The sequence below is a fragment of the Pygoscelis adeliae genome, unplaced genomic scaffold (genome assembly GCF_000699105.1).
Source record: "Pygoscelis adeliae isolate BGI_AS28 unplaced genomic scaffold, ASM69910v1 Scaffold621, whole genome shotgun sequence".
NCBI lineage: Eukaryota > Metazoa > Chordata > Aves > Sphenisciformes > Spheniscidae > Pygoscelis > Pygoscelis adeliae.
The window spans coordinates 706,750-724,531 of record NW_008824052.1 but is presented as its reverse complement, the minus strand read 5'-3'; the positions used below and the strand labels follow the sequence as shown (position 1 = coordinate 724,531).

At 37.8% G+C, this 17,782-nt stretch overlaps 1 protein-coding gene across 1 annotated transcript in view; it reads left to right on the top strand.

Annotated features, from left to right (window-relative positions):
* SOS1 (son of sevenless homolog 1 (Drosophila)) overlaps positions 1 to 17,782 on the top strand; it is a 53,668-nt gene that overhangs the window by 29,164 nt on the left and 6,722 nt on the right. Inside the window, exons 10-18 of the mRNA XM_009333731.1 lie at positions 6,048 to 6,175; positions 7,149 to 7,804; positions 12,825 to 12,906; positions 13,323 to 13,445; positions 14,001 to 14,104; positions 15,232 to 15,454; positions 16,137 to 16,256; positions 16,583 to 16,745; positions 17,104 to 17,221. Coding sequence (XP_009332006.1) covers positions 6,048 to 6,175; positions 7,149 to 7,804; positions 12,825 to 12,906; positions 13,323 to 13,445; positions 14,001 to 14,104; positions 15,232 to 15,454; positions 16,137 to 16,256; positions 16,583 to 16,745; positions 17,104 to 17,221 — 1,717 coding nt within the window. The remainder of the gene's footprint in view (positions 1 to 6,047; positions 6,176 to 7,148; positions 7,805 to 12,824; positions 12,907 to 13,322; positions 13,446 to 14,000; positions 14,105 to 15,231; positions 15,455 to 16,136; positions 16,257 to 16,582; positions 16,746 to 17,103; positions 17,222 to 17,782) is intronic.

Below are 17,782 nucleotides of genomic sequence, written 5' to 3'. Positions count from 1 at the left end.
AGGCTCTAGTAGCACTTGAGCAGACCTAATCTGAAATATGGACTCCTGACAGGCTATACCCATTCGTGGGAATGCTAGTGGCAAACTGGCCGCATAAGAAACCTGTTACAGAAAACTTTGAACTGTTGAATTGGTGAAATGTCAACTGACAGACTTCTGTGTGGTATATATTTCTGAATAACTCTTCCTGACTTTTCCTCAGTGTCCATCCTGATTTGAAAAGTGGCCCTTAACTCAGAGTAGTGTAATTTATTTCTGAAACAGGTTTATTTTAATTTCATTCCCCCCCTCCCCAAATAAGAGCATCCACATTGAGTAATCAAAGTAGCAATTCCTTAAATTCACGTTTTTTTAGTCCAAATGGTTTCACTTTTTTGGGCTCAGGTGAAGTTTGATGTGCTTAAATTTTCCACATACCTTTGAGGTCTATTTTAAGTCACATAGTGAAGCTGTGAAAGAACTGGGAAGCGTGTACTAAAAGTTGAAATGCTTCTTATATTCGTCTGTTTCAATGCTTTACTTGTACAGTATGCTTCCCAATGGGCTGACCATATTTTACATTGTGAGTTAAAACTTAATGTGAAATAAAAGATGAGGGCTTTTTATCTTCTCTCTCTTTTAAATTGTACTTCCGAGAGAATGCTGGAGGCTTTTTGTAACTAAATATCTGATATCTGAGGTTTGATATTTGACATGTTTATGTAAGATTATGCGCTTTAATGTAACTTTTTAAAATTAAACTGAGAAGGCATAGTTAAACTTTTGAGTGGAGAAAAATTTTTTACCATTACTTCAGTAATATGTTAAGTTCTGTTCCACTCTTAATGCAAATAACACTCCTGCTGTAATGTAAATCTAAATAAACAGTTATATAAATGTATGCATATTTCTACTGCACTGTGCTCAAGATTGTCTGAGTTTATATGAAAACAAAATTACTTTTGAAATTCCAATGCATTAAATCTGTGTATGTATGTCCAGCAATACGGCACATGGAGTTTCCTTTAAGCTTAAGTGTGAAGTGCCTTTTAGACTGCTAGCATTTTCCAGAATTGTATAGTGTTCCTTGCAGTTGTCCCCATTTGCTGTTCCAGATGATTTCCTGATGCTTTCTAAAAATTAAAGTTTCTGGATATGAGAGCACTTTTTTCCCAGCATACTGCTGCTTTGGACAGAGCTTTTATTATTTGGAGGAATTGCAAAAAATCAGAAAGAGCTCTTGGGCAGCTCGATGCTATTGAGCCAGCTTCCAGAATTGTTTTGTGGCAAAGTGCCAGCAGACCTGCCTGCCTGCATTTGTCAGAGGAGAAGCCCCGTACATCTTTATTCTTGATCATAAAATAGCCTGTTTCAGGATTGCCTTTCGGTAGGTACGCCATTCTCAGAAACATGTTGAAGAAAATGGTGAGGCATTAGAACAGAAGCTGGAGTAACTGGTGTCAGTGCACTTCAAGTTCTTGTGAATGTTGCTTACTCATGTAGCATTTCCAGCTAGGTCACGCTGCAGATCAGGCTTGCTTTGCCAGCTATGCAAGTGTTTTGTTGCCTTGCTGTGGGCTTCAGGATGTCTGAAGAAATTACATAGTGGGTTTTGAAGAGGTTTCTCTGAAGAAGCAGTAGTTTGAGCTCGTTGTTCTGAGTATTGTGGTGTGCGGCTTCCACTTGTAACGTGGGAACACATGCACTAAACTTCTTGGATTAATGTTCTGAGGGGCAGTAAGTATCGTTAGCACCTATAACCAAGTGATCTTGAGTTATGCTTAAGTTAAGCAAATTCAATTGTGATTTTCTTGCCTCCCATATGCTGTTGTGTCTTGTGTATAGAAGCTGATTTGTGATCTCTCCTCGCAGATGAATTGGGGAACCTGCAGTTCACAAATTTCAGTGGTTAGATTTAGGATAATATTCTAGGAAGACAGAAGTCTAGATTGTGATGTAAGCCCTGAAGTACAAGATTTTATATTCATTGTGACACCTACTAGTATTGTTATATCTGCATATTCTCATCGTAAGTATAAATGTATTTTCTGTCATTGTCTTTCTAGATACACTGTCAGGGAAACGTCTAATAGAAGGACTACCATAGTCTAATTTTGCACTGCATGAGGAGGATTTCTTCTGTATCTGTTTGGAATTTCCTGGTTTTATAAATATCTAATCCTTGTGTTATGCAACAGGTAGAACAAAATACCTTGTCTTCCACTTCTTGATACCTCTTCAGAGCTTGCAGCCTAGAATGTAGAGTACTTTTTTATTAGAAACTTCTTTCCAAGTTTGTTTTCCTTGAATGGCCAGGATACTGCGCCTGTAGTATTGTGAATCATTACAGTCATTATAAACCAATATTTTCTCATAAGATTATTAAAAAACACAATGACTGTAATACTACTGATAATCAGAAATCTGCACCTTCTTCCCAGAATAATACAGTATTCTTCACAGGACACTTCATAAAAAAAAAGCACACTTTTATTTAGCATCTACCCAATTCGTTCATTAGGGGGCACTGCACAGCTATAGAAGAGTCAGTGGGATTTGCAGAGAAACTTGGATGTGTTTCCAGTGATGCCATTTCACTTTCCATAACCTCCTCTTCCAAACCGTCTGGGGGCAGCGTAAGATGAAAGTCATTGCTGTAATTTAAGCTCAGTTCTGACTAAGATTCTTTTTGATAGCAGTTTATGGTAATTATACAATGCTAGAATATAAACTTTCAAATTCCTTTTCTGTGTGCAGAGAAGTGTCTTCATAGTAGTTCACAGCACTGTCTGATTTGCCATTTGTGTTGGTCTTACACTTAAGAAGATGCATGCTTCTACACACTACTTCCTAAATGTTAAACCTGGAGCATAATTACACTCACTGGACTTTGATTTAGTTTGTATATACAGTTGGAAATATGGGTTACTTCCAATGGGTGCTGATGGGGAAGTGTTAGTCTTAAACAATTGCTTTCTCTCCAGCACTGGTATACAAACATGTGTTTTGCTTTTGGACGTGGACTTCCCTGTGATGAATACCAAAATTTTTGCAACTGGAGAGAAATTGCTGTAAAAAGCATTTTATAATGCTTTTTAACATTATATTATAATGCTTTTTAACATCAACACAGGAGCAGAATGCTTTGCAGTAATGAACGCTAATCTGTACCAGTATGTTTCTGAAGAGAACATACAGGGAGTAATTTTTTTCCAGGTATTTGAGTTGATAAGGTGCTACATTTGAGAAAATTCCTGATTACTTTATAGGGCTTTATTTTTCTGTTTGTTTGGTTTAGCGCTCCGCTTATACATGTTAGCCTACATTTGCACAGGTTTCTTTTGAGATTTTTTCCAAATGTCAGAAACTTTCTTCTTTTGGGATATGGGCCATTTTTGCTCTGCCTTATGCTAGGCACAATGCATGTGTGTTAGTTTGACTGGAGCATTTGGGTTATATAGACAGTACTAAAAATAAGGAAATAATTTCATAAGCTTTGGTCCATGTTGAGCCTAATTTTCGTCGATTTTGTCCCATGTTTTACATGTCATTTGCTCCTTACCCTGTCTCCTGTGGTACCCTTACAAGCAAATGGCAGAGTATTGTAGGATCTAATAAGGCTTGTTTTCAAGGAGACTAGGCTAAAACAATCTTGTCCGTTGTTGAAGGGTAGCTACCCAAAGATGATAGGAAATCCAGCCAAACTCTTTTGATGGAAGTTGGCAAAGAGGCCGTGCGCAAGGCAAAGAGCCTCCTTTGAACTCTTGTGCAGGAAAGATGCAAAATCTTAGAGGTAGTTACATGTTTCTCTTAGCTTTCTTTCAGGACTTCTGCCAGTGGTGCTGCACCTGCCTCATTTGTCTGAAGTCTGCTTCAGTTGTACAGATCATCTAGGCTTAGAGAAAAGGGAAGATGATACCTCTGTGTTAAATCTAGAGAGTAGAGGAATATGACGAGGGTATTCCTTCTTGGAGTGATGTATCCTCCCTGAGACCTTTTGGGAAGTAATGGCTGTTGTGGTGCAGTGTCAGCCCTATTTCAGTGGTTGTCACATGAGTAGGCACTCATGCCTAATGCCACTTAGGTCAAGAGTATGACAGATTAGGCTACATGGACCAAAGCTGCCTAGAATAAACTTTGTGGTCATTCTTATGGCTGAAAACACAAAGTAGTCTTTGGCATTGACAGCTATTGCACTGAATGATTAACTCTGGTCAGGGGAAGAAAACCCGCTATTCTGTGACCCATTCAAATGTCAAACATGAATATGTTGTATTCAGTTGGATTTTGGAGGACAATACTTACATTTCACACTGGAAGCAAACAGCGTGATTGTACTGTTTCCAAGGGTGTCTGTTACTCTGGTCCATGCCAGCCTGTCGCTTCACTTTTACCACCTCTGTGAAAACAAATCGTGTGGAGCCAGTTCTTGGTGTGTAATAGTCTGAAATGCTTGTCGCTTAATAGTCCTGTAATTAATTGTTATCTCAGTTTTATGTCTAAGCCAGAGCTGTAGTCAACAATTTTTTCACTAGCATTTTAATGCTTAAACGAAGATTTAAGACAAAAATCTTAAACATCTTAGGATAAAACCATGGGAGATCTTGTTTTATAAGACTTATCTGTCACAGTGATAGCTAGGAACAAAATATTAGTATTGGGCATTCTCGTCCCATTTTAGCTTATAACTTTATTATATTTTTGTGTCCTTTAAGAAAAGTTGAATTAGTATATGAAGGCATTAATGTAGTTGTGTACTCAGCTGGGACTTAAGTGCCCTGGTTTTACAAGCTGGCCATGGTTAGATGCCCCTGTCTTTTCTGATGAACAGCCAAGCAACCTATCCATGAAGGAAGAACATTTATTTCTCTCCACCGTCCCTCTGGTTATTGTTTTTCCCCTTTGGTTTTTTGCATGAAAAAAATCACAGTCCTGGTGGATAATAAGCTGAACACAAGGCAGCAGAACACCCTTACAGCAACGAAGGCCTGTATTGCTGTATTAGCAAGTGTGTAGCCATCTGGTTGAGGACAGTGGCAGTGCCTACCTGTTCAGTACTGGCAAGGCTGCATCAGGAGAACTGTGTCCAGCTTGGGCTTCCTGTTGACATTGGTGTACTGAAACAAACCCACTGGAAGGGCTTGTCGAGATGACATGAGGAATGGAGCATGTGATGAAGGAGAAGCTGGGAGGGAGTGAGCTTATTCATTCTGGAGAAAAGGAGGCTAAGGAGGAGGGGAAACCTTCCTGCTGTCTTTGACTGTGTGATGGGGTGGGGAAGACGAGTAATACTTCTTGCAGCTGCATAGTGCTTCCACATATTCCACTATGAAAAGTCAAGAGAAATCCTGATAAGCTATTAGGGGAAAAAAAAATTTCACCATGAGGGATTTCAGGCATTGGAACAGATTGTCCAGAAAGGTTGTGGCCTCTCCATCCTGAGAGCGATTCAAAACTCAGTATGGCCCTAGGCAACCTGATCTATGTTGGCTCTGCATTTGAGCTGGAGTTTGGATTAAGATCATCTCCAAGGTTCCTTCCAAACTGAAATATTGATTAGACTGTTGTTAGTGAGGTGAAAGCCCTTATAATCTTCTGTTTGTAAGTGCAATGAAGGACTTATGCTTAGCTTTTGTCCAGCTTGCCTATTCCAGGAGTGTTTATATGTGTTACAAACATATAGACATGCCACAGATTTGATCTTGTGCTGTAGAATGGTATGTATGGGGATCTCCTTCCTCATTTGTTCCTCTTAAGATTTAACACCTCTAATGGGTTCATTTTTTTGGAGATGAAAGGTAAATCAAACTAGCTTTGAGGTAAATAACAAGTGCGTCTGTATCTGAGGGACCAGTGACCGCTGCTCTCATTTTACTAAGATTAAGCTCTTAGCAGACAGTTGTGTCTCTTGCCTGTGTCAGTAATGCACCTGGTTATTTCATTAATTACAAGCAGGAGCATGCAAAATCAGGAGATGGTTGGATTTCTTCTTCCTAGGTCAAACTTCTGGATTTGCGTATACCAACATGCTTGTAACACTTTTTGTATTTGACTTTCAATGTTCACAGCAATTGGAAGAAAAAAGTGAGGATGAAGAAGATAAAGAGTGCTTAAAGCAAGCAATAACTGCCCTACTAAATCTTCAAAGCAGTATGGAACGGATATGCTCCAAAAGTCTTGCAAAACGAAGGCTTAGGTAAACATGTTTCCATTTTTCCTGCTTTCTGCTCTTAATGCTTTGCTATAAATCCAGGGCTCCCAGTTTCCTCTTTTAGTAAACAATGAACAAAATAGTTTGTGACAAGCCTGCTTTTTCAGAGGAAGTGACATCAAAGCCAAGATAATTTGTTATTGTTTTAAAGCTGTTCTAATTTCTATGTGTCCTTGCATACTGGTAGTTCAGACGTTCTGAAAATTCACTGGTAAGTGGAAAGTTATGGCATTTGTGGGTGAATTATGCTCAGATAATAAATATCCACTTAAAGATATTGTAAAAGTACATTTCTGTGTGATTAGAAAGGAATGTTCTTGAATTTGAAACTACTTAGTCTGAAGTGTTTTTTGTGCAAAAGCTAGTTAAAATTACCACTGGATAATAGAAATAGATATGTAGATAACTAGTACTTAGTTGCACTGTTGTAGCAAATTCTGGATTATACTGTCTGCTGTTTGATTTAATGCTAATATTTATCCAGATATTTAAACGTGTTAAAACTTTGCTTTTGCTCTTAAAATTGTTTCAATATTTTTTGTCAAACAAGTTCCATGCTGCAAAGTGTAATCTTTAGGCTTGGACATGAATGCATTTAACAGCTTATTTTCTCTGAATGTGCTTCTTTCAAAGTAATGCAGTCTAAAATTGTTTCTTGGCTATGGAAATGAGTCGTTTGTTAGGCTAAGAAGCACTAACTGGTTGCCTACTTCTGGTTCCTGTGTTTAGGTAAAACACTTATTGCACAGAAGATAAGTAGAAAATTTATCAGATGCGGTACTTAAGAGAAACGTTACTCAAGGCTTGCAATGGTGCTGATACTGAGTGCTGAAATTGCATTCTCAGTGGAATTCTCACCACTGAGAAAGACAATCTTGTGTTTTTACTGTTAGTGGTGGTTGTGGTTTTTAAATACATGTATACTAATAGGCTGCCTTTCTCCCATCCGTCACTGAAGTGAATCTGCATGCCGATTCTATACTCAGCAGATGAAGGGGAAGCAGCTAGCAATTAAGAAAATGAATGAAATCCAGAAAAATATTGATGGTTGGGAGGGTAAGGACATTGGACAATGCTGTAATGAGTTCATCATGGAAGGAACACTCACGCGTGTAGGAGCAAAGCACGAGAGACACATATTTCTATTTGATGGCTTGATGATTTGCTGTAAGTCAAATCACGGCCAGCCAAGACTTCCTGGTGCTAGCAATGCAGAATATCGTCTAAAAGAAAAGTTCTTCATGCGAAAGGTACAAATCAACGATAAAGACGACACTAATGAGTACAGACATGCATTTGAAATCATCTTAAAAGATGAGAACAGTGTTATTTTTGCTGCTAAATCAGCTGAAGAGAAAAACAACTGGATGGCAGCATTGATATCTTTGCAATATAGAAGCACGCTGGAAAGGATGTTGGATGTAACAATGTTGCAGGAAGAAAAAGAGGAGCAAATGAGATTTCCAAATCCTGAGCTTTATAGATTTGCAGAACCCGACTCTGAAGAGAATATTGTGTTTGAAGAAAACATGCAGCCCAAATCTGGAATCCCCATCATCAAGGCAGGAACTGTTGTCAAGCTCATCGAGAGGCTGACTTACCACATGTATGCAGGTGAGGCACTTCATTTATATAGCCAAAACTCAAGGTGGTGACTAGTTTATGCTTCTCTTTCTATGTTAAATATATGCAGCAAAATATATAAAGTGTGTGGAAAGCGAATATGCTTTGCAGTGCACGTATTCTAACATGCTTTTTGAGTTAAGGTTTTGAGATCTAAACATGCACTTCTGTAGCTGTTGCAGTTAAAAATACGAATCCTGTTTGGCTGAACATAGTGGGATATGCATGTGCGTAAGGTTATTCTCATGGACGGGATGGGGAGGTGGGGGCCTGCAGGAATTGAGCTCTAGACAATACTTTTTCCTGTATGCCCCAGGCTACAAGAATTGCCTTCCCTCGAGACTTCCAAAGCTGGGTGGCACATGAAGCACCAGCATTGTGGGAGAGAATTATGGGCCCAGTGTTTTCAGTTAAGGCTTGTACTCTATCAGCTATTACCTGTGTCCATGCTGGTGTGTAATGAAAAGACCGAATATCAGCTTGCTAGAAGCAGTCACTTCCATAATTTGGCCTCGGAACTTTGCCTTAGAATTTCAGTGCGGATTTGATTTAAGAACTTCTGACTTCGAGTTTCTGTTTGTGTTGAAGATACATCGAAGGCAATTATGTGATCATCCAGTCCAACCTCAGTGTGTGGAGTTTTTCTTGATAATTTCCCAGGATTTTCATAAGCTGTGCTGAAAAGCATGGGCTTGGGCTTTGGGTTTTTTTGTTGTTGTTTTTTTGATTCTACCTGTATGTTAGTTATTCTAAAATTTCGTGCATCTTGGTATTAGTGCTTCTCATATTCGACTGTAGATTCTTCTTTTTCCCTTTCTTTTTACTGTTTACACTCTGATTATCCTAAATGGTTCTTCTGCAGCTCAGTCCTGGATACCCTGCATAGACCAGGAATATTTGTTTGGGGAGTAAGCAAATATAACTAGAGTAGTTTAGTACTTTTGTTATTTTTAAAATGCTTGTAAATACATCTGCTCACTCCACTACTTGTATTGCTCTTCTCCACATTTCCTTCAGTTGAGCTTTCCTAAGATTTATTAGAAACCCAAATGCAATATCGTGCTGGCAGTTTTTACCAGAGCAGTTTTGTGCCTGTCTTCATTTTCTTGTAACTTTATAAACTTTTAGCTCTTGGCTTTGAATTTTACAGACATGATTTATGACGTAATTTTATGGCTTTTGAAGTTAAAATAAAACAATTCAGCCTTAGAGAAAGGAAGACACTTTTTTTCTGTTAAAGCTAGCATTGTATTTGGCAGAGAATTAGCAAAAATAGTAGTTCATTAGTGCCCTTGTGAACATTTGCTTTGCTTTGGCTAACTTGTGCACCATTGAGAATTGCCCTTTCCATATGTGCTGGGACTTTGGTGCTGTAGCCTTGGTGTTGCTCCAGGTGCTAGCAGTGCTCTCCACATGTCATCTCTGTCCAGGGAGCCACAAACTACGTTCTCCAGTTCCATAAACCTGGAAGGCCTGTTTTTAAGGAATATGTGGCTTGTTGAAATATGTCTCTTGCATTGTTTTTTTGCATCTGCATGTCTTTTTGGCCTTTCTAGCACATAGGACATCAAGGAAGAATTCAGATTGATTGATTAGATCCACCTTCGTCCACAGTCATTTAAATCCCTGCTTGAAAACAGCCCCTATTTAATAAAGCTTTAAGTAGGTTGCTTGAAGCCTAATGTTGTAGGTATGTGTGACATTGACCAAATTATTGTATGACAAAACTGAGAAAGTGGGTACTGTGAGATAGGCTGAAAGACTTTGACCAAAAGAATAAAAATGGTTGTCTTGTGATGTATTTAGTCTGTCTTTGTAGCCTTAAAGATCCTAGTGCAATGTACATGGACCTGATGCTGAATTGCTAGGTTGCATGTCATTTCTCAACACCTTTATCTTACCTTCTGTTTTATAATTGGTTTTCTATGAGGAAAAAATGTCATCGTTTTAACCATTCTGTGCTGTCTTTTCCAGGGGAACAAAGAAATAGAGATATAGTGACTCAGCCAAAAATGCTCTGTTGTACAGGAAACAAGGCCCATTTACTATGTAAATCATTCAGTGTTTTGTTGCATTTTATGAGATGCAGTGAGTAGGGCAACAACTTTCCATAGTAACCCTTTAGTTCTTTTGTACACGTATCAGCTGAGTTCAAGGCTTCTGTTTTGCTGGGAGATGTGGGAAGATGAGTACTCTGGTGATATTTAGCCAAACAGCTATAGACTGTAGAAATGCTTTTTTTGCCCCACGTAGGATTGTGTATGCATGATTGTAATCTTAAAAGAATTTATTGACTTGCTATTCTGGCATATGAATATAAAGCCCTTACTTTTCTGAGGCGATTTTTCTCAAATATGGTGTGACTGGCTATGGCAGCCCTTGACCTGATAATCTAAAGACAGTATTTATCGTAGCTGTTACTCTTCTCTAGGTTTGTAGGTCAAATCTATAAGGAATATTTGTAGGTCAAATACTATAAGGAATAATTACAGATATAATTGCAGAGGTGGTACCAATTTGTGCAAGTAGCTGAAGAGCAGCTTAGTTATTTGCGTATTGAGGAGTATATGGGCTGTGTTCAGATGGTAGTCAAATCAGGTCTCAACTTTATTGTTGTCTGTGAAGATCCACATAGTCCATCTCATTTGTAAATATAGGTGTTGGACGTTTTATTTTTTTTCCTTCACCTCCCTGACAATGCACAACCCAGCTTATCAGCTGACATACTTCTCTGTTTCGCTGTGGAACAGGGACAGGCTGGTAGCCTAGATCTAACGAAGCAGCGCTGCCCAGGGTAGGAGGCATCCAGCCACTGCGAGAGCTAGGACAGAGACACAGCCCTGATGGCCACCCGGCCGCAAGGTGTGGCAGCCTGTCCAAACCATCCGGTGGTGGTGGAAATATGGAGAAATCTCCTCTGCAAAAGCAGCTTTCCATATATTTTTTACAGGAGAGAAACTGCCCTTCGATTAGAAATTCAGGTTCTGATCCTATTTGCATATTCTGGTGGGTTTTACTTGTTTTAATGTGTTTCTGTGTTCATTATCTCCTCCTTCGCCTGATTCTTGTTTAAGAGCAGCTGGGTTAGGTGGTACCAAGATTTGAAAGTCGTGGCATTTTTTATCTATAGGGCAGTGCTCTTCTATTTTTAAAGCTTTGATATGTTAAGAGTGCTTGTGCGTCATCATAGTGTCCGTTTCCTTTCTTAAGGAATTCAAGGGTGATTATTTATAAATCCTTGTAGAACAAGTTATTGTTCTTTTTTAGCTTTCAAATTGGCTGTATTGAAGAGAGAATTATCACATGAGCAGACATCCTGACTGACTAGTGTTGTCTGTATTTTTTTTTTTTAACGCTTGCTCATATATTGTACACTATTTTGAGTTACAGATTTTGCTAGTAAGATAACAAGGTTAGACTTGATTTTCTGATCTACTTCATTTGAAATTCAATATGTATTGTGGATTTAAACACTGACCCTACCTGTAAATAACAATAGCTATGACTCAGAGCTTGCAATGATCTGAAAATGTTAATTGCTATGGAGGCTTTCTTTTTCTTGTAGACAAAATCTATATAGAGTGGATGCTGTGTACAGAATGCAAGCCATGAAAACATGAGTTACTGTGCGTGCTTCTATACTTGTTTTTTAGGACAAGAAAAATTGTATATTTTCATGATGAGGATAGGGATGACATTTTTCACGCAAAAGGATTTGGAGTTTTGCCTTTGAAAAGGATTTTAAACCGCACAGTTTCAAGGAGAGGTGGGAGGGGCGTTATGATAAGAAAAATGGAGTAATGAAGGACATAGAGATGGTAAAGCAGAATAGCCAATTGTTTAAGAAATGGGAATTAGCGTACAACAGAAATGCAAGGAAATGCTGTGTTACACAATACATGGTTAATCTGTGTGACACATTACAGTAAACTGTTGCCCAAATGAAGACCTTAGTAGGATCTAAGAAAGGTAGAATGTTCATTCAAATGTACAAGATGCTGGTAAATAGTTAATGAGGATTTTAAAAAAAGCTCTTAAAAACCCGTATTCCAGGAAACAAGTCTAATGGCTTAATATAGTGTTAGGTCAAATAATGCAGGCATTTTTTTTTTCTTCATTACAGCCTATAGGAACTCCTGCTTCAAGTCCTGTGTCCTTCTCTTCAGCCACTCTGTGTTAGAAAAATTACCAATTGGGGTTTGTTTTTAAAATCTGTATATGGATTTAATATGCAAAGCCATTGCAACCCGCTCATTAGTTTTGTCAGTGATAACAATGTTAACCTTGTTTCTAGTCAGCTCTGTGCAGTGCCAGAGTGCTGTCACTGCATTTCCTCATACTTGAAAACAAATGGTTTTGCTTTTGTAATTAAGGGACATACTTTGGTTTTCTGTTTTGAATACTTGCTTGTTTTTAAGACGCATTTGAATATTTTAAAGGAACTGATATGTAATTAGTCAATTTAAATGAAATCTGTTGATTTTCTTGAAGTGAAATAAATATAACCTGAAAGTGTAGCTGTCAGCTGAAAAAATATCTAGCCTGCCTTAACCACAACTGGTTATCAGTTGTATCAGTTTAGGGAAAACATTCTCCCCTTGAAGAGGCCGTTTCTACCCAATGCAAAGTTACTTGCTGTGTCTTTTGAGTTATCTTGTCCTGATCGTTGTCAAAACCGAAGTTGTTTACTAGATGGCTCATAAATAAAATCATCTATTTATTATTTTCAAAATTGTTGAAAAAGAATCCAGTCTATTAATAATTGAGGGGAAAGAAAAAGTCATTGTTTTGAATTTTCAACAGAATAAAAATTATTCTAAAATTCTGCTTTGTGTTGCTATTTTAAGAGGTTCTGAACTGTTACCAAAGCAGTTTTGGTTTACATCATCTTCTCTGTAAATTGATAGGCTGGCATCCTTAATTTTAAAGGATACTTAAAGTTATTTTAAAGTATAAAAAAAAAAAAAATAGGTAATTGCTGACATGAGCATAAAATTATTCTTTGTCTTAGATCCCAACTTTGTTCGGACTTTTCTAACAACATATAGATCCTTCTGTAAACCTCAAGAGTTGCTGAGTCTGCTAATAGAAAGGTATGCTACTGTTAAAAATATTGTTCATAGGAAGTGCAAAAATTTATTACTTTTTTTTTAATTTGGAATAGAGTTTGTGAGATTCTTGTTTTCCAGTTGGTTTTGATTCACTCCAAACACTTTTTAAAAATTTGTCAGATTCAAGGATTGCATGTAAAATGTGCAAGTTATATCCAGAAGCTTTAGGATCGTTCAGGTAGCTCCAGTAACTTCCAGCATCCCACAGTTTTGTCTTTGAAAACTGTATTATTATTGAACTTAGCAAATCTTCCTATGTGCTTACCAAGATGTAATATTCTGACACGTGGAAATGTTCTGAATTTCGAGTTATCTTTTAATCAACATTTTGTTTGTGCATGCTGTGAGTAAGATTAGTGTAATAGGAGCCTAGTGCTTATACGCATCTTCTGTGCTAGATTTGAAATTCCAGAGCCTGAGCCAACAGAAGCTGATCGTATTGCTATGGAGAATGGAGATCAGCCTCTTAGTGCAGAGTTGAAAAGATTTAGGAAAGAGTACATTCAACCTGTGCAGCTGCGGTGAGTATTGCATCAATGTGAGCCAAACCGACTTCCTTTAAGTCTTTTGAAGTACCATCTTTTGGATGTGGCGGCTCTTTGTGATACCAGCAGCCTTTCTTGTAGATGCTTATAGACAACGTGCATGGGCAGTCAGCCGTTTTGACCTTGCTACTTGAAAAGCTGGTGGGAATTTGAATTCATGGCATGAAAAGACTTGGGAAAGGCTTGTGCTGAGTTTTAGACTATTAGTGTGCAGATCAGTTTCTTACGCTTGCCATTTTTTTAATCCATGTTTCTGCAAGGCTATACAGCATAAGTGTGCCACAAAATTGTAGGCAGAGAACACTTAAAATAATGTTCTTTTTATGAACAATAGCATTACTCTGACTTCTTTAAATTTAAAGTAGAAAAACGCTTATAGCTGGTTGTTGGTGAAATGCAGACAGTAGAATAATTGATTTTGGTCTGCTGATTCTGATATTCCTGTGAGCCCTCACCTACTAAAAGCCTTCAAATGCTAGACATGAAGGTAGACCGTATTGCAGAGTGCTTACTTATCCTTTACTTTTGCAGAGTATTAAATGTATGTCGACACTGGGTAGAACACCACTTCTATGACTTTGAAAGAGATGCTGATCTTCTGCAACGTTTGGAGGAATTCATTGGAACAGTAAGAGGTACTTATGGTTTCTTAAGTGCTGGCATTTATCATAAAGCATCCCTTTTCAAAGGTACGGAATGGGATCGCTTTTCCTTTTACTGAGCAGATAAAGAAAAATGGGACTGATTGCTTATTAAATACTTCACAAAGAACATAAAATAAAAATTTAAAAAAAAACCCCACTATTATTCAAAGTCTGGCCCCTGTTCAGAAGAAAGAATGTTATTTACATCCTGATAAATAAGTATTGGTTTTGTTATAAAGGGACTGAAATAATGCAAAATAATAACTGAGCAATGATCAAGACAATAATTGCTTTGATTGTCCTCTTAAACTATACACAGGGGTAATTTTTGTAAGTTTGATGGTGGAAACCACTATTTCTTTGAAGCGAGGGTTTTCCAGCTATTTCACAGTGCATATTAGACCTGTAGGACACCTTCCAGTTGTGTTTGTACAGGTCTTTCCTCTTCCTTTGTAAGAAAAACTGAGACAGCTTCAGGAGCAGTTTGTAGGAAAATATTATGTTAGAGAAGTATTTAATGGTTATTTAGCAATTAAAGAGAGGGAGAGAATGAGCCAGCTATTTTAATGTGGATTACTGGTAAATTTTCAATGGACTTCCCACCTCATGCATGAAATTCTTATGGTGTAGAGCTAAACAGCCTTTGGTTTTTATTCTGAGCTTTGATGCTAAATGCAGTAGAGGGAGAAGCTTCTCCCTGTTTGTTATTTTGCCCTTCTGTTATCTGGGGTAAGCATGTACTCTTGCCCAAAGTATAAAGTTCAGGGTGTTTACAGAAGTGCATTTTGGGCAAAGGAAGGTTAGTTCCCATAAACGCGTTGTAAAGTCAGAAAAGAAAGGAAAACACCTGATTCGGAGCAGGAGCCTAATTTGGGTGTTCTGAATTGTGCTTGGGCAAACTTGGCGTGCTCAGCATTGTCTGTTGAGGAATGCTTCTCTGTATGTTCAAATGCTTTGAGACTTGTGTGAGAACACCACTTACGCACTTCTAAAGAATATATAGTTGCTTTAATTTAGTAGGTTTTGGGTTTAAATCCAAAGATTTCTAAATTACACTGACCTCTTTGGAAAAACAGTATTAAGAGTAACTAAGTAGTAATTTTCTCTCTGTGCGCCAGGCAAAGCGATGAAGAAATGGGTTGAATCGATCACAAAGATCATCAACCGGAAAAAGCAGGCACAAGCCATTGGGCCAAGTCACAACATTACTTTTGAGAGCCCACCTCCAGCGATTGAATGGCACATAAGCAAACCAGGACACACAGAGACTTTTGACTTGCTCACTTTGCATCCAATAGAAATTGCTCGGCAGCTCACTTTACTTGAGTCAGATTTTTACAGGTAACTTTCCTCCATTGAAAAACACATGACACAAACCAAAATATTCTCCAGCATGAAATTGTTTCTGCGGGCCCCTGCTGTGAAGCCCCACGGTAGGTCAAGGGACTTTACCAATGCTGTATATTAATTGCTATTTTTTCAGGAAAAAAAAAAAAAATCTAAAAAATAGTGTTTCTCATATCCTCCCCAAGTTAACATGCAGTACATGTGACTGATGCATACTGTTAATTGCTTTGTGCTGCAGGTTTCTCTTGGTATTTTGTGAGTAGATCAACCTTTGAGAAGTATGAACATTAATTAAATCAGTTTTCTTCATATCCTAGTTTGTGAAGCAAATTATGGACCATGTCAGATCTCACCAGCTGTCTGTGAGAGGTTGTTCAGGCGTTGGAAGCTCACATTTTATTATGGTGAATGAGATGTAGACTTCATTCTTCATTTAGATGAACAGAGGTGTGGTTAATTGTCAAATAAATTAAGAAATATTTACACACTAAAAAAGAAGCGTAGAAATACCAGTCACTTAGTCAAGTGGGGAGCCTAACATTATAGAAGTGATGCCTTAAGAATTTATTTCCAAATATTGATTCCAAATTCACTGGAAATAAAGCGGGTTTGGGAAAATAATGTAATCTGCCCTGCTTTTAATTATATTTTTTGATACATGCATCTACTTTTCTAGAGCTGTGCAACCATCTGAACTAGTTGGAAGTGTGTGGACAAAGGAAGATAAAGAAATTAATTCTCCTAACCTTCTCAAAATGATAAGGCATACAACTAACCTCACTTTGTGGTTTGAAAAGTAAGTGACTTTCCTGAATCTTCACCTACTCTATTTCTGGACATTTACAGTCCATTCAGGGATATACTGTGAAAAATTCTGTTCTGGGAGAAATCCAGTTTTAAGTCGTGTTTAGATGCTACAACTGGTCCCTGCGAGAATTTTACCGTAATGGTTTCAGCTTTTTATTCTTGGAATATTTTCAGATGTTTATTCTCTAAACATTTTCAAAACTGTGTCAAGTAATTTGATAAACTTTTCATATTTGTTTGTGTTGCGACTTAATATTTGATTTTGGAAAACTCATCAATGCTGTAATACAAAATCAAATGTTCTTGTGTATTTAGATGCATTGTAGAAACAGAAAACCTAGAGGAAAGAGTAACTGTAGTGAGCCGGATAATTGAGATCCTGCAAGTTTTTCAAGAGCTAAACAACTTTAATGGTGTCCTTGAGATTGTCAGTGCTATGAACTCCGCAGCAGTGTATAGGTTGGATCACACATTTGAGGTACAGTGAAATGTTTTCCATTTTTGGTATGGAAGTGTAGCGTAGTGCACCTTAGCTACACTAAAAGCCTGTCTTTTCAGTAAGCGTGTCCTTCAAAGAATGAGCAAGGAAGGTAAATCCCCGAACAAATGAATCAATCAGGGTGTAATAGAGAGGGGTGTTTTTCTTGGTTTCGGAAGCAAGAAATCAATCCTCACTTAAGAAAGGCAGAAAAAGGTAGCAAGATCCTGAGATGGTGGGGCACTGTCCTCACGGTCACTGACTTAAATATCAGTGGGAGACCATTACTCTCAGTATTGTTGCTGGGCTACACCTTTACCCTGTCTTTGCAAACAACCTGTTTCATCTCTCCGCTTAGCAAATTCCAAGTCGCCAGAAGAAGATTTTAGAAGAAGCTTATGAGCTGAGTGAGGATCATTATAAGAAATACTTGGCAAAACTCAGGTCCATTAATCCTCCTTGTGTGCCTTTTTTTGGTAAGTACGTTTGGTTCGAATGAGCTGTATCATGCATTTGGAAGTGTTGAGCTAGGGCACTGAACAGAGTATGAACAATAGTGTGAAGTCAGTTTTTACAGGACAGTTGCATTTGAATTTCAGGTTCCCAGACATTAATTGCATATATGTGAAAGAAAAATTAAAGTGACTATTAATTGCGGATGTTATTTGCAGTAAAAATAAGTATATCTGCGATATCTTATTTACACATTTACTCATTTTTACTTTGAATGTGGTTTGAACTGTGTTGTGACCATTAATGCCTTAAATGGAAGGCAGTCACATTAGAAATATTATTGCCATTGATTAGTAGAGAAAGATGGACCCCCTTCCCCATCAAGAATTCCAAGAAATAAAGCTGGAGTTTTAATTTTTATAGTTTCTTATAACTAGAGTCTTATTTCTATTAAAAAGTCTTATTTCTACAAGAACAGAGTTTGGAAAGAAAGCCTCCTCTTCATTTTCAGACTTAACAGTTCTTCTTTCAAGTAGATTGCTTGGAATTGCTGATGTTTAGCAAATTGTGAAGTTAAGCACATG